General features: G+C 40.3%; 1 protein-coding gene across 1 annotated transcript in view; it reads left to right on the top strand.

The window, feature by feature from the left end:
- The window catches only part of antxr1d (ANTXR cell adhesion molecule 1d), a 28,334-nt gene that overhangs the window by 8,506 nt on the left and 2,633 nt on the right, over positions 1-17,195 (top strand). The window contains exons 5-17 of the mRNA XM_088013515.1: positions 119-149; positions 250-323; positions 1,133-1,201; positions 1,284-1,364; positions 1,497-1,557; positions 6,069-6,167; positions 6,580-6,649; positions 9,976-10,054; positions 10,294-10,389; positions 10,509-10,547; positions 11,010-11,108; positions 11,216-11,380; positions 11,469-11,549. Of these exons, the coding sequence (XP_087869641.1) occupies positions 119-149; positions 250-323; positions 1,133-1,201; positions 1,284-1,364; positions 1,497-1,557; positions 6,069-6,167; positions 6,580-6,649; positions 9,976-10,054; positions 10,294-10,389; positions 10,509-10,547; positions 11,010-11,108; positions 11,216-11,380; positions 11,469-11,549 (1,044 nt within the window). The remainder of the gene's footprint in view (positions 1-118; positions 150-249; positions 324-1,132; positions 1,202-1,283; positions 1,365-1,496; positions 1,558-6,068; positions 6,168-6,579; positions 6,650-9,975; positions 10,055-10,293; positions 10,390-10,508; positions 10,548-11,009; positions 11,109-11,215; positions 11,381-11,468; positions 11,550-17,195) is intronic.

Below are 17,195 nucleotides of genomic sequence, written 5' to 3'. Positions count from 1 at the left end.
GAATGTCATGATCTCCTTGCATCTCCTGGGATTAGCAGAAATATTAATATGTGACCATTTTACTGTGTGAAACCATTTTAATGGAATATTGACTGATACCTGCTTTTTGCTATTACAGGCTAATGCACAGATTTACCATGAGAACCGAGGTAAGCTCCATCTGAAATGTTTTTTGTTGTTTGTTTGTTTTTTAACCACAATTAAATATAATAGCAAAAACAAACATATTACGCTCCATGTTTTCTGTAGGGACTGCCAGTGTTATCATCGCTCTGACAGATGGGGAACTGAAGGAAAGGCAGTACGACACAGCACAGCGTGAGGTAATGTGTGTTCATGCGTTTTAATGCGGGAAGAAATGCGCTATGGCATGCAGCCTTGTTGTGGATTATTACCACTCTAGTTGAAATCAGTTTTGCTCTAGAAAACTTTTGATCGATTGAATTTGTGGCTTAAACTTAGGAAATTCCCATTTAAATGTTGTTTCCTTACTTGCTGGGAGTGGAAGTGGCTGAAATGAAGTATTTCATTTATGACCTGATCTGACAGAGGCAGCTAGAGAAAATTACATAAAATCAACATCTACTAACCACTAATGACAAACTAAAGAAATTACTAAAATTCCACATTATGGCTCTAAATCAATTATTAAGGGAAGTTTGGGGAAGGAAAAAGCAAGGAGCAAAGCTGTTGAACATCCAGAAAACGAGACCTGAGCCTCAGGAACAGAACAGTGAAGGTTGTGATGACTTGGATTTATGCTGAAAAACCCTCAGCTCCCACAGTGGGTGAATTTGTTTATACGTCACTCTTGAAAAGACTGGCAGAATAATTGTTTCGCTTGAAGAATTATGACAAAATGGATATTCAGCATTTAATTGTATGACAATAAATCATGGACTGTTCGAAATTAAAAGGATTTAATTATTTGTTGTTTTGTATCAGAACAAAATGACACAAAAACAGCTCAAAGTGTCAGTAAGTCATCTTTATTATGAGAGACTTGAATAAAGCTTTGAGAAATAGCCTAAAAGTTCATTTTGCTCACATATTAACATCTCTAAGGCCATTTTAGATGAGCAGAAAAGCAGAGACACTAAAATCTTACCAAATGTTCGACCAACCCTTGCAGGCACAAAGAGCCAGGTCTTTGGGAGCCATTGTTTATTGTGTAGGAGTCAAAGACTTCAACCAGACCCAGGTAAGACGCACATAGAAATAAAATGTCGCAAATGTGTTAAAGCCTCTACTCAGTTTTGCTTCCTGTTTCTATATTTTTGCAGCTTGCAACTATTGCAGATACCATGGAACATGTGTTTCCAGTAACAGGAGGCTTCCAAGCCCTCAGAGGAATTATTGACTCGGTATGACACACGCATGCAGCACCACATTTATGTTATAGAAAAAAACTCGCCCACACAGGAAGACTCATTAAAGCATATTGCATCCCGAAATGTCACGTGTGATTTCACCCCCCCCCCCTTTGTGGTTCTCAGATAATCAAGAAGTCTTGCATTGAGATTCTGGCAGCCGAGCCATCCAGTGTGTGTGCGGGAGGTAAGAGGTCTGAGCCGTGAGGGTCTTGGTTAAAACAGGGGATGGGGTGAGCAATTGTGTCAGTCATCGAAAGCCTTTTTAGTGGAACATGAGGTTAAGTAATTGCATGGATGCTCATGACCGCAGAGTGACAGGGAGCGTATTGTCACTCACAGCCAGAGGAAATTAGCATGGCCGCTCCAGCACAGCATGTGTGCAAAAATAAAAAATAAAAAAATCTTTAACCATGGCTGCATCTCTGGCTTAGTTTGCCACATTGTGTATGCTAAACAGACCTTTGAGATTGTTTCGAGCTCTATTGTCTACTCCTTCTCCAGCGATGCTGTTTCCTGTATGATGCTTGAGGAAGCCAGAACCAGTGGAGGAAATGCTGAGAGAGATCCTTTATGTGCGCTCGGCACAATGGATGAGCTTTGACATGACCTTATTAGGACTCACTTAAGAGAGTGCGTCTGCGGGCCTGCTACCAGGGCCGCTAATGGAGATTACCTCGCATTATGGGATATGATGAATGAGAAAAGCATGTTAGAGGAGGAGACTGGAGAAATATCTTGCCTTAGAAGTAAAACACAGTGAAAAAACTCTGTTATTACCAGATATAATTACCGTCTCTGGTTTCTGAGTCTGGGCATGTCTCACTAGACATATTCAGCATCTAGATTGATGAATCTCCTAATGTTCAGTGAACTAAGAGAACTAAGAAACCAAGTGACCAAAGCCTGATTATGGCCTAATTAATGGAGATTATACCCACATGCACATTGTTTGCCTCTGTTTGTAGTTCAGTGTCTACAGAACTGGACAGATTTGTTCACAACCTTTGGTAAAGATTTGTAACAAAAAAATAAATATATATATATATATATATATATATATATATATATATATATATATATATATATATATATATATATATATATATATATATATATATTTTAAGTTTCGAAATAAATCTCTTTTAGAAGAGTAGCATAAGAAAACACTGAAATCCATATCTGAAATATATCTGTTTATGAAACATAAATTGTGCATTTTTTACTTGGGTAGCATTTTCTCACCAACACACACATTGAGCAGGATTGAAGGGAAGGTAGAAAGTCTTAAAGTCATCAAATGATCATTATAGCCATTAAAAGAAACATGCATCTCATTGTTTAGGAGAAATCCTGCCATCATAAACATAAACATGCACTTTTCTCCGCTCTTCTGAGACATCAAATCAATCTATACGATCTGACTACATTAGCTTAAGATTCATCTTTTTGGCAACAAGCATTCTGACTGGGCTTGGTGTACAACAAATGATCATGTGAAATCTGTGATGCTGTGGGCTAATTTATCTTAAGAAATACCCAGGAACCTTTTCAGGGTGCATGAGATGGTAAAATGGGGAATCACTAACATATTCTAAGCATTTTCCTTTTTAAAAAACATTTTTATTCTTAACATTGACTAACAATAATTAAATTAAAGGTTGATAACTCTTATGTTTCGATGCAAGTTTACTCAACTAGAATAAAAGGTTTTTTTTATTTATTTCTAAGTCCCAAAAAGTCAGATCTTACTGACTTGCTATTGAAGAGTAGAATATTTTCTGCCTCATCATGAAAACGTACCACTGTTAAGTATTTACTTTCAAGCAGAAATCAGTCACTAGTTTGTAATCCTACATCCACATCCCTTGCATTTGCATTTGCAAACATACTGACGTTCTGCATGCATGTTGTGGCACCGTCGACTTCCTCCTCTGCGTCCATGCAAGCATGTCGACGCATCTTCTGAACTAACACTCACGGTTGGATGCTTTGCAGTCGGCAGCAGCCACATGCACACGCTCACACACGAGGCTCTTGAAGCACGTAAACACATGTCCCTCACGTTGATGTGAAGTGACCAGACCGAGCTGCCTGCGAACAGGCCATCAGACCGGACAGTGAACACTGGGCCACACTATCTGACGTGACAGCACCGATTCCCCCTTACATGACACACACACACAAACACAGGAAAGCGAGGGTTCGGCCTGAGATCCAACATGACAGCAGAGATTGCTGCTTTCATTAACGTCTGACCCTTAACTCCCTGCTGTCCCTTCCTTTTTATGCCCCTCCCCGCTTTTCAGTGTCCTTTCTCACTAGCGTGATTGAAGATCCACCGTTTAGACAAGTCGTGCCACGTCTTCTACACGCACACACGTGCTCAGACAAAAGGACATGCATGCATATGTGCATTAAGTGTGTCAACACAGAGACGCGTACTGAGACCAATCAAATCCATGTCAGGCGTTCAGGTGTAGATGTGAAGGGACTTGTGGTCGCCAGGGCAGGCAGGCAGCGGAAAGCGGAGCCATGCGGGTGGTGCATGTCAGCGGGGCAACACCAGTGTGTGCCCACCATGTGTCTGACAGCGCTGACCTTTCAGCCTGTCGTCTTCCAGTGTTTGCAGAAAGGGCTCAGTTGGACTATTGTCTGGCATTTAAAAAAAAAAAAAGTTATTGGTATGTGTTTAGTCAAGAGAAGGAATGTGCATGAAGAAAAAAATCGTAAATAAATGAAACAACAACAAAAAATGTTTGCAATCATTAAACATTAGTAGTTTTAATAATAGTCAGCTGTGCTAGATTAATGAATACATTGTATGTTTCTGTGTATGCTAAGTGACACACTAGAGAGTGTTAATATGGTGTGAGAGAATGATTACTGCTAAATCAGCCAAACTGTTACTCTTAACCCCTTATATTATATTATATTATATTATATTATATTATATTATATTATATTATATTATATTATGTTATATTATGTTATATTATATTATATTATGTTATATTATATTATATTATATTATATTATATTATATTATATTATATTATATTATATTATACAGGAAGCACCATTCACACAAAAAATTATAGTGTAAAAACATACGTTAAAATGAAAACGTATAACAGTGATTTGAAATGAACCAATAACACAATTAAATATAAATGTAATTATATGTAAATACACTGATCACCAATATGTTAATACATATAATTATAAAAAGCTGCAAATTTATAATATGTATATGGATTAGTTACAGTATTGTATTATATTGTATTACACTATATGATATTACACATTACATCTATTTTAGAAGATATCTCGAAATGACATAATCTTTGTGTTTTGGAGGCGATGCACAGTCATGTGGCCTAAACGTCAACACATTTAGATTTTACTGCAGCTGGAAATGGCAACCAGTGACTAACATGCTGCAAATCATTGAACATCTGCAACTGAGTTTGCGCACACATGTGCTAAGCCATTCAGCATGATGAGGTCAGCTCTGTGCACAACTGCAGGACAGTAGAAAAGCGACCTAAGGGGGGTCTTATCTCGTCGAGGTCGGACTCGTCTTCTGAAACTGAGGTGCAGTCTTTGCAGTGACTTGGTGGTCTAAAGTCTGTCGTACCGCTGCCTTATATCCCTGCTTTGATAAATCTCAAACATCATCACTTTTTTCTCTGAAGAACCTCTCAATTCAGTCCTTCACTCGTCTACATTTTGGGGGGGGATTTTTTGCTGTCAGCTGTGCTTCTTTATGCATAAACGTGCGTTATAGTTTTCGTAGCAGCTTGCCTGACCTTTAAGGAAGGGCTGCCACGTATACACCCTCTCCCAGTGATCTTTTTATCAGTGATCTTCACGCTGCAGCTTTAAATGATAAAGGTGTGGCAAATGTTCACTTCTATTAGCAAAGATACCGCTGGAGGAAACCTCAGCGCACATGCAGAGACCACAGAGAGACACACTCGCATTCCTGCTTGCAATTACAGAGGATAAATGCTTACATATTCCTTAAAAAAAAAACACACAATATAGACACATATTTGCCTCCATACAGACATGTGTGCATGCCTGTATGCCATGGTGCCATAGGTAAGGTCAGACCTACTTTGACAGTGCGGTTGTCAGCCTTCCAGGCATGTTTTTAGGAAAGCGGTTCCCCCCTCGCTCTTTAACATATGCTGAGTAGCAGCCACATAGACACTCCAGCATATGCTGGCAAGCTTCTGTCAGTGCACTTTAACAGTGCCTTGGGGAGACTAAAGGTCAGACACACACACACACACACACACACACACAAACACACACACATGAATACACGCACATACTCCTGCTGGCTGCTGCTCTGTCTGGGATATTTGTGAATAGCAGCCCTTTCAACATTAGCACCATCGGAGCATATCATGGGCTTTCCACACATGCACGCACAAGCACACAGATGTAAACAAACAGTAATGAAGCATGTGCAGGTTTTCTGCAGCTTTAGCTCAGCGCATCAGAGAAAGGAGTGGCTGTCAGGATTCGCCATAATTGCACACTGAACGATTTACTTTCTGTGCAATCGGAATGTGAGAACAATCTTGATGTTTTATGACTATCTCAGATATAAATACGCTCATTACCACAAATGTACATGTTATCCATCTCTCCTGACGGCTGGTCTGCCTTCTGTTTGTTTCCCAGAGAGGTTCCAAGTGGTCGTTAGAGGCAATGGTTTCCTCCATGCAAGAAACATCAACCAGGTCCTCTGCAGCTTCAAACTCAATGATACGCATAGTATGGGTGAGTTCTGCACACATGGACACACATTTAAGCAGATGTATACTTTCATACAGGGCAAAAGGGATCTTTAAAAGTTTTGCCTTTTGAAGTTGGACTGAAATTTTCTATGTGGTTGCATATGGCAGGATGTGTTTGTGCAGCCAGAGGAGCAGGACAGTGTAGTGACAAATAAAAATAGTTAAGTTTATGCAGTGCCCTGGAAAAGTATTCGCCCCCTTGCAATTTCCAAAGATTTTGGCAAAAATCTGATGCAATGAGTTTACAGAGAAAACCCTTAGAAGTGCTGATACCAAAGCTTATATTGTTCCTTATTCAAATCTGGATGCCTGTTGGGCTTTGAAATGTTTTGCATTTCACAAGAAAGAAACATTACTGAGTGGTTTTGCTTTTTTTTTTTTTCTTTCCTGTGAAGATGAAAGACCCACTGGAATAGAGGACACGTTCCTGCTTTGTCCTGCTCCTGTCATAGAGGAGGTGGGGAGGTAAGCTCTCTTTCTGTGGTCCTGATATTTACCAGCTGCACCGCAAGTTTTGTGTGGACTCAGAAGACTTTTGTCCTTGAAGAAATTAGGACCAAAGTCGCCGAGTGTCTGATGATCAATCAATGTTTGTCACCGCTAACGAAGCCAGACACCAATCACAAGGGGACGGCAGGAGTAGAGCCCAGGAACACGAGTTAATGAGAGCCTGCTTGAGAGAATCGCGCGGAGGATGTGTTTGTAGGTTTGATGCATTTAATCTCAGAGTGACAAAGTGTGAGCGAAGACAGCAGGCAGTGGAAAAGTTCCCTCTGAGGGCTCCCAGCTTTGCTCCCAGTAATTCATCACAGCATTATCTTTCGGGGGAGACGGAGCGTTGCTTTTGGCGGAGCTCAGACCGGGCAGCCGCAGCCTTCCCTTCACGGCTGCCCGCAGTCTGGTACATAATTATACATTTGGGCCTGCAGCCTCAGACACCTCCCAGTCATCCTCTGTCTTGTTTCTGTCACTCAGATGTCTACCACAGTTTGAGTTTGTCCCCAGCGAAAAATGATAGGGAAATTATTCTCCTGGGCCGGGAAAAAGTCATTTTTATTTGCGTATTGTTCTGTTAAATTTACAAATCTGTAGCAGTAAAGGTTTTTTTTTCTTTTTTTTTTACCTTTCATTTAGACTGGAAAAAAACTCAAGCAGACATTTAGGGTGTTTTATATGATTGAAGACATTTGTGCCACATGGAGCTGCTTTTTTTTGAGACCAGAGCAGAACATCATTAAATACTGCAGTAAGGCCTTAAGGAAGCATCTATCCAGGAAACAAAGGGCCCATCAGAGCAGAGTCAGCAGAGCTTAGCTGCCTGAGTGCTGCTAAAGAGGATGTCAGCTGTGACTGGCCAAAGGGCCCGGAGAGATGGCCAACATCTGGCTGATGAGTTTGAGACGTAGACAAATGTCATCCAGTGAGCAGGAAACTGGCGATTCAAAAACATTTTCCTTACCTAAACGTAAGGAAAATGCTTCTGGATTTAACTACATCATTTATTTGTATTTACGCAAACACGTGTTTATTTAAATCTTCAATGTGCATTTTTAAAGCCCAAATTCAGTTGTGTGTTTTTGCAATTTTTGCTACAAAATAGTAACTTATCATGTCTGTTTGCGTGGCACGTTTCAGCAGCAAGGCAATTCAGTGTGCTTTACGTGATAAAACATAACGCAATAAAAAAGAAAGAACGAAGTGTGAGAGTACGGAGGCAAAACAAAGAAGAGGAATGAAAAGTTACAATCCAGACTAAAATTATTTTATGTCCCAGTTATTGTTCATCGGAGGCAACTCTGAACAAATGGGTTTTTAGCCTTTACATAAACCACCATCTGCTGTTGCTGATTCCTTGTGCGTACACAGCTCAGTATCCCTGTAACTGGCAAAGCTACCAGTAATGAATCCAGCAGGAGAGATCAGCACTCCTTACCACACCTTCCAAGAAATGACCCACAACTAAAACCCAAATTAATACATCAGAACCAATTTGTCACTCCACTGGAAAACCAGCCATGTTGCGTAAAAGAAAACATTTCCTGGCATAAACCTCTGGATAGTGCCAACACTGCCATTAAAACCACATTTTATTGTGCTATACTAATAAAAAAAATTAAAATAAATGTTTTAATAGCAGAGGTTTAAAGTCACCCTTCTCGTTTTAAAACCACCCGCTAATGTCTTAATACTTTTGCTTCCGATTTTTGTTGGAACGTCGCCAGCTACCGAAGTAATGAAGTCTCTGAGGTCGCTGTCACATAAATCTGTTTTGACTGGGAACCTTCCGGACGCAGACCCTCCACCCCCAACCTTCACCATGCTCCTCCTGCGCCATATGCCCACACAAACTTGCACAGGGCAAAAAATGTATACAGTGGGCGCATTGATGATTGATAGGGACTGAGATCTCTCTGTCAGAGTGGAGCTGATAGCATCATGTCTGCTGCCTGCCTGAAAGGAAAGCCCACCATGTGATGCGGAGGCCAGCCAGAAAACAGAGGGAATAATTAGACAGAAAGATTAGTGGCACCTGCACCTCCAGTTCCATCCTCCCGAGTCAATGGCTGCAGACCGCGGTCACCCACTGCAGAAGTGTGCATGGGTTCTCTTAAGGGAGGATCAAGAATGGGAGAAGGTTTTTTTTTTTCCCTACCATCCCCCATGCTCTGTTTCCTCTCTTCTTCCCACCCACCACCCTGCAGTGACCTCCGTGTTGTCAACCCCTCCTCAGATTTTAACCTAAAGCTCAATGCCTGCTGTTGTTCCTGCCTCCCATAAGAACAAGTAGCTGTTTTATGCTCAAGTCCAACAGTTTGCTTCTTTGGTTTGTCGTTAAAATCGTAATAACGATACAGCGCCTTGCCAAAGCGTTCATGACTTTTTCACGTTTTGTCGTCCTACAGCCGCAAACCGCACAATATTCTGTTGAGACCTGCTGCAAGACGTGCGAGGAAAATAATGAGCAAATAAGATCTGGAAAGTGTGGCGTGCAATGATATTTCAACCCTTTACACTGACACTCCTGAATAAGAGCGAGCGTTCGGCAGTTTCCCACTAGCAATGTAGGGGGAAAACATGCGGAAGAAGATGTTCAGGTCCTACAGGACCTAAGTTAAAGTCTGTGGCCGGTGTGCAAACCCTGATCACACCATCACCCGGAGCTAAATTAAGATGTCCGCCATGCAGGCTTCTGTTTGTGAAAAATAAAAAAAATAAAAACATTTGCTTCTCTTTTGCCAACTGCGCACAAGTTTGCGTGAGTGTATCACATACAGTCTCGATGATTACAATGAAAGTTGTGGTTTTTAACTCATAAAACGTGAAAAAGATCAGTGGGGCATAAATACATTTGTAAAGCTGTGTAAATGTCCAATCTCCTCTTCACATCTATAACCCTGAATGGTTTTGGATCTTAAACTGCCTGTTTTTCTCTGGTCTCCTGTCCCCACCCTGCCTATCTCGACGCAGCGGTAGATTCTGGAGAGTAAGAAGAAAGTTTATCCTTCAGCGGTTTCCACATTAGAGCTTTGGGTCTAGTCCAAGGAGTGGAGATTCTTTTTGTGGGTGGAGAGCTCTTTGACCTCCCCATTTGCTTTAGCTGAGAGTTTTGTCAGCATATTTGTGTGCTTAAAATGGCAGTAAGTACAACTCCATTAGATAGAGGAATGCGTTTGACACCCCAGGCGAGCCTCGACAGCCATAAATGTGTTAACACATGCCGACATCTTTGAGTGTTTTCAGGCGAGATGATCAGAGATTTTTTTTTTTTTTGCTTTGTTTTGTTTGCTTAGGGAGATCTACCTGCAGGTGAGCATGAACGAAGGCCTCTCCTACATCACCAGCTCTGTTCACATCACAACGACTGAATGTGTGAGTAGAGCCTGCGTGGAAGCGCAACACATGTTCATATCTGTCTTTGGCATTCTGCCTTAGTTAAACAATTTTTCTTCCAAGTTATTTTTCTCCTGCTTCTCTTATCTTCCCCTCTTTCCTCTGTTGTTTGTCATCAGAGGGGGCAGTGAGTACTTTTCATCTCCTCCCCTTTTTTTTTTGGTTTTGCAAATAGTGCATGTGAGCTGAGTTTAATCGTCGCACATTCCTCTGTGTAGTTTGACGGCACCATCGTGCTGATTTCACTGCTGGTTGTGTTCCTGCTCTTGGCTCTTTTGCTGATGTGGTGGTTCTGGCCTCTCTGCTGCACTGTGGTAAGTGTGAGCGTTTCAGAAAGTTCATCGCGCCGAATATACCCGATCGGTATTTCTGAAAGCATTTTAGGCCAGTTACACCCAGGCTAACTCATATTTATGTGTCCTTTTTGCGTCAGGTAATCAAAGAACCGCCACCTCCTCCGCCTCCAGAGCCAGTAAGTCAGTGCCTTCAACATGCCAGAAAATAATTGTTCTGTTTTGCTGATGCTTTCTAAAGTATGCAGAACATAAGTTGCAGTCTTTGAACAGTGCCCTGGAAAATAATCACATCTCTTCAGCTTTCGCACATTTCACAAGACCAAAATACACATACTTATGAACTGGAAAGAAAACGATAAAAATCTGAAATATGTATTCACCCTAGCCTCCTTTACACTTACACCTGTAATAGTGAATCCATCAGAAATCACCTAAGCAGAAAACAGAGTCAACTCATATATTTATTCTCAATATACTGCTTTGTATTGGTTACTACATAAAATCACAGTTAAATACGTTGGTTATATTAGACAAAATATGAAGAAAAATGAAAGAAGTATAAATACTTGTGGTGTAAATGATTCAACCTTAGTACAAGCTAAATGACTTAAGCATCATAATGATGTTTTCTGTCAAAGGAATCAGATGAGGATGATGGGATGCCCAGGAAGAAGTGGCCCACAGTGGACGCTTCATACTATGGAGGAAGAGGAGTTGGTGGCATCAAGCGTATGGAGGTAAAACTCAGACTGAACGCTTTGATTTTGTTTTTTGTTTTTTGTTTTTTAACTAAAAACATCATTACGCACAGAGTATTTGAGTTGTTTTTCCTTATAAATTGAAGGTACGATGGGGGGAAAAAGGGTCGACCGAGGAAGGCGCCAAGCTGGACAAACCTAAAAACGCGATCGTAAAGATGCCTGATCAGGAATTTGAGCCTTATGAACCCAAGCCTAGGAAACCTCCACGCCGCCCCCCGCAGCAGAAGAAGTGGTACTCACCCATTAAGGTCAGTGTGTTGCAGCTACAGACATAGTTCATTTTTACTTCGTCTTTTTCCCCATCTACCTTGTAACTTTTTTGTTTTTACTTTCCAGGGGAAACTAGATGCTCTGTGGGCTCTGTTCAGAAGAGGTTATGACCAAGTATCTCTAATGAGACCGCAGCCTGGAGATCAGGTGAGCCCGCTTCTTAAAGTCAGCTTAGCACACAGAGCTGTACACTGAGCTGTAATTTAACAATTGGTGTAATCTAGAGGCTCATTCTTTTGGTAACAACTACCCAGGAGTCTTTTAATTGTAAGTTACATGGTAGAGACTGGATTATTTTTGTTGTTGTTGTTGTTGCTCAGATGTGAATAACAGACCATGCAGTTCGATCTGTATGTCTTACTCATTTAACAACTGTTTCTACATTACATGTAGAGGTCAGTTCAGATTTTCCTCCCACTCCTTCTTAGATTCACACTTAGACTCGTTGACACCACTCGTCTTGTCAAAGCTGCGATTGTTCACACACAAGGACTTCGGTTGTTTTCTGTGCCTTTCCCCTAAAATTCCCTCCAAATAACAAGGTTTCAGTAAAGGTTTCAAAAAAAAAAAAAAAAAGAAAACAGGTTCCCACCTTGTGTTTGGTGGAAAACTAAGACCCCAAATACTTTTTTCTCAATGTTAATCATGGTAGGGGTGTTTACTTCAGCAGCACAGGTTGAGAGGTGATGGAAAAAAAAATGGAAAAAGCAGAATGAAATCCTGAAGAAACCAGTTAGGGGAACATACCACAAGAGCTACAGAGCAATAAGTTAGACTAAAACATATCCAGGTGTTAGAATGGCCCTCCTAATCGGTGGTGAGATTTGATAATTGAGGTTCAGAAATACTCTTCTTGCAGTCAGATTGATTTTAAGCTTTTTTGTAAAAGAAGAATGAGTATAAACTGACCGAACTGAAATGTACACAGCTCAATAAATTACACAGAAGTTTGTGGTTTTTATGTCAGAAAATGTGAAAAAAAAAAAAAAGTTCATTATTCCTAAAAGACAAAACATTGATTGTGTATGAAACAGAATTTACTTTTTTAGATGCCATCTCTTGTACTTGCGAGTCCTAAATTGTGCCATCTCTATCATTCCTCCAAGTGTCAGAGGGAAGAATGAGCAAAGTGCTCTCTGTTTTCCAACCTTGACCCCGTGAAGGGCATCCCATAACCCTGGAGTCATGTTTTCACCATCATACTGGTTGTCATGGCGAAACATCTGCACAGTCGTAAATGGCATCATTGTCGCTTCACATATCACTTATTGATTTATGCTTTTGAATGGCATGATTCATCTTTACCCTGTCTGAGTGTGTCAGTGTGTGTCTGCTGTATGCAAAGTCTGTAAAACTGGTTAACATTGGTGCTTCTATCTCTTCTGCCTGTGCTGGAGTTCTCTCTTTTTTTTCTTCTTTTTTTTTTTACATGGCAGAACAAAAAGTGTCTGTCAGCGTCGAAGTTTCTGGAGTCTTTGTCAGTCACTTTCTATGGGAGTGTGGTTCACAGAGCCATTCAGCAAGGACCCAGTTTCCTTCACGCGCCATTAAGTGGGGAAAATGAAAAGCTGGACAGAAATAAAATGGATGCAGAAAGCCCACTTTTGTTCCAAGGGAGATAGTTGTGCAGAACTGGTGCAGGACATGGTGCATTAAAGTTGATCTAAAATCCGAGATCGAATGTGAGTGAATGTCAAACGTCTCTGCAGAAGACTGATGGCTCAAAAAAGACAGCAAAGTATATCTGGTTTGTTAAACCGCATCTGAGAAGGAATCTGGTTTGCTTCCTCCACTCATTACTGACTAAATCACTTTGTCTGTAAAGGGTCATCGGAGGACTGCCAGTTTCTGCCACGCTTCCTGTTTGTACTTCATTTTTTTTCACTAATGAATGTGCGCGGGTGTGTGTGTGTGTGTGTGTAGGTGTGTGCGCTTGTGTGCGTGTTAGTTTTCCTGTTAGTCACATAAACAGACGGGGAGCTGGAAGACCGCGGGGCATATAATGACAGACGGGATTGCCTTCTTTTGTCCCCAGAGCTGATGGCCATCGAAATCTTCATCGCCTCTTGCTTTCTCCACTTACAAAAAAATTCTTCAGATAAAATCAAAATCATCCTGAGTATTCAGGAAACCCATTTTTCAAAACATCACATATTTAAAAAATAAAAATAAGGCTATAACCTAAGAAAAGAGTTTAAGCACCGTCACATGATCTGTTTTTTACAGTTTCTGACAACATTTAGGCCTCTGGTCATTTTATAAACACAAACTTTAATGTGTTTTATCGCTAAATCTATTTATGTTAATGATGGTTTCTGGATGTAATTGCGCTTGATTTATTTTTGGGTCGTTACCATAAAAGGAGCTAAATAAAAATGAACATGACCGTTTTACTGACTTGTATTAGTCAAGCATTTTAACAACTGTGACGACTGTTCTGGCTTCCTCACAATTGTGCAATATTTTAGAGTTAATCACACAAAATGCTAAGGATCAAAGAGTGTTAAGTCTTTTGGAAGTATGTTAATATTTAAGGGTTTTTACATTTTCTCTGTATTGAAAGAGAGCAGGTAGTTTATATTTAGAATATCTCAAGGCACTTTTTTATGGCACAGTTTTAATCTAGACATATAGAATCAATTTCAATTCAATCATTCTGATAGATGCGAAGTCAAAAACATGCATTCATGTGGAAAAGAAAAGAAAGTTTTATTTCTGAGGAATTGCGTCCAACAACAATGACTTTGCAGCAATCTCCCCTCTCTCTGAATGAGCTTATGGAGACAATGGACAGTCGGTTGCATCTAATCGTCAAAGTTGCAGCAATCATTCAAAATGAATATGCATGTGGCGACTTTGGATAAGAAAAATCCCTTTTTATATATATATATATATATATATATATATATATATATATATATATATATATATATATATATATATATAAACAACTGAACATTCAGATAACATTCTCTGAACGTTTAAAAGGTTTTGCACATAAAAAACCTCAGACCTTATCATACGCTTCTAACTGATGAATAAGAGATGCATTTCCTGAAAGAAAAAGAAAAAAAGAAAAACATTGAATCATACAAGCACCCATGCAACAGTTTCCATATGTGAGTGAAGCGTGAGCTGTGAGGTCGTGTGACCTGATGGGCTGAGCTGTCACTTCGTATGTGTCTCATTCCTGTTTCGTCCCCCACTGTCTCTTCACTATGATGGTTGAATGTGTGTGCATATATCCGTGTGTGTGCGTGTACCAGTTACTTGTAAATATCCACAAACAATTTCCCCTGTATGTCTGCATTAGTAAGAAGGACAAAGTCTTTGGGGTTTGAAGTGGAAATAGAGAGCAGATGAATGTAAAGGGGATGCTTGAGGTGTGTCAGGGTTTGCTTTTGTCTCTGAGCAGATGTTCAAGGATCGAAACAAACAATCACAGTGACAGATATTACAGCCGAAGGCGAGAGTCAGCAACCTCTTCAATGTAAAGAGCAATTTCTGCTTTCGGTCCTAGTGAGCAACAAAGCCCCTCAAAAACAAATGATCAAGCTTAAATGTCCAGTACTTGTACATGTAATTAATATACTATATTAAAAAAATATATATGTATTTTACAGTTAAATTAAGGAACTGTATTTCTATTTTGACTTTTGGAACAATGAAAATTCAACTTTTACAACATTCAGATGCACCAGACATTTACAAAGCGTCTGCATGCAGCTGTTAATATGCTGACCTGCTGTTAACGCCTTGCTCTTATCATGTGAAACTCCTCACTTTTTTTTTTCATGTTGACTGTTTAGTTTGACGCTAAAAATGCAAACAATTTGTTTGATTAGAACAAAATGAACACATGCATTTCGAGGAAACATTGCTTGATTAAGGAAAATGAAGGAAAGCATGTGTAGTTTGCATCCTAACCTGAAAATTCAGTAAGTTTTTTTTTTTTTTTTTTGTTCCATTAGGCTCATTCTGCTGTGGATTTGTTAAACCAAGGCAAACAGAGAAAATGTTACAAGTTTATTTTATTAGACTTGTCTGTCTGGTGGATCTGCGTAAAAGCTGAATTTTCATTGTTCTAAAAGTCAAAATAGAAACACAGTTCCTTAATTTAACTGTAAAACACGTTTGAAAAAAAAAAAAAAAAACCCTCCTCTGTGCTGCATAATTTGTGACCAAAATTATTTAGAGTCACCGTGTGAGGAGCCCAAAATGCCACATGCTGCCGTGGAGCTGCAGGTCGATGACCCCTGTCCCCGGGGGGGGTCACACAAGGAGACTGACCGTCATGACGAAACGCTTCACACCAAATACTCTGAAGATGCACTTCCACGCCACCCATCCTCCGTCTCTTTTATTCACGAGCTTTCATTCAGACCATATGCTGTGGTAGAACCATGCTTACAGTCGCGCACACACACACATGCACACACACATAAACATCCTCATATTCATGAGCTTGTCCTCTCATTGTGTCCATATGCTGTCTCTCCTGTTGTGCTGCTGCTCACAAACTGGCTTTTCATGGCCGCCCAGCAACAGCACCCAAAGAGCCCGGCTCTCCGTCCACCCCGGCACTCCCGACTAAGCTGCCCTCAATCAATTACCCACCCCTCATATATACACGCTTGAACCCACAATGGCCCCCTTCAGTCACAAAGCTTCTGCTGCCGGGTCCTCTTAATGGCCCCTGTGTGACTTTAGGGCCTCTCTGCTTAATAAGGTGTTATAATCAGACCACCAAGGGTCTGCCACTCAGAGACTCCACCCTCCATCTTTCACTCAGCGACTGAGCGAGGAGAGATAAAAACCCATCAATGGGGACAATGAGAGACTCATCCCTTTCTCCAAGACTTGTAAATTATGCTCAACACTGGTATGAAGAAATATAGATCCCTCTCTTTATATGGCTTCGAATCAAGCACATAAGAGACATAACATGCTTTCTGTTTGGTATCTAAAGAGTCCAAATTGCAGTGGCGGTTTCTCCTGAAAGAAAAAAGGGAGGACTAAAGCACTTTGTCAGAGCCGGGATCACAGCTATTGTGGTGCAGGTGTGAACGGAAAACAGAAGCTTCTCTGTGTGCTCCCTGAGGCGTCAGACATCAGACGCTCCTGTGTCTATCTGCAACGCATGTTGAATCTAAAAAAACTCACTAAGTTTATACAAGGAATTATTTTTCCCTGTTTCTGGAAAGTGTTCACATCTCCAGCTAAAAGGCCAGGGCTTTGCAATGTAAGAAAAAAAATTACACCATAATAAATTTTCACTTTTTTTAATGTGACCCTTATCCTGTACAATTGAATTGAAAAATTATACATCTGTGAGGCGGGGAATTAAAAGGCAGAGCTGAATAATTCTACACACCTTTAAACTTATGCTCACCATATCTTCACTTGAAAATATTATCCCACTCTACTTTGTTAAAGTTCTCCAAATCCACCAGACTATGGTGACATCTCTTGCTCACAGCCTTCTTCAGATGAACCCACAAGGTTCTCTTTAGATAAAGTTCTCCTGCTTTGACTAGGCCATTCCAAACCTTGCATTTTCCTCTCATGAATACATGTCTATATTGACTGGGGTCACATGCACTTAGTGTGATGTTTAAAAGTGAAATTAATTTTTAATTCATTACCTGACACTTGGAGAGTTTGTATTAAGACTCCATATTTTAATCTTTCTTACAAAAATAATTTAAAAAAAGAAAACAGTCCAGAAAAGTAGCAGTTTGCCAATGAAGCCCCATCACGTTCTCTTTGAGACTTGGGAAACATGTAAACGCA

The sequence above is a fragment of the Poecilia mexicana genome, unplaced genomic scaffold, assembly GCF_051168715.1.
Source record: "Poecilia mexicana isolate PSO_F unplaced genomic scaffold, ASM5116871v1 scaffold_15, whole genome shotgun sequence".
Classification (NCBI taxonomy): domain Eukaryota; kingdom Metazoa; phylum Chordata; class Actinopteri; order Cyprinodontiformes; family Poeciliidae; genus Poecilia; species Poecilia mexicana.
This window is presented reverse-complemented; position numbering and strand designations above follow the sequence as displayed.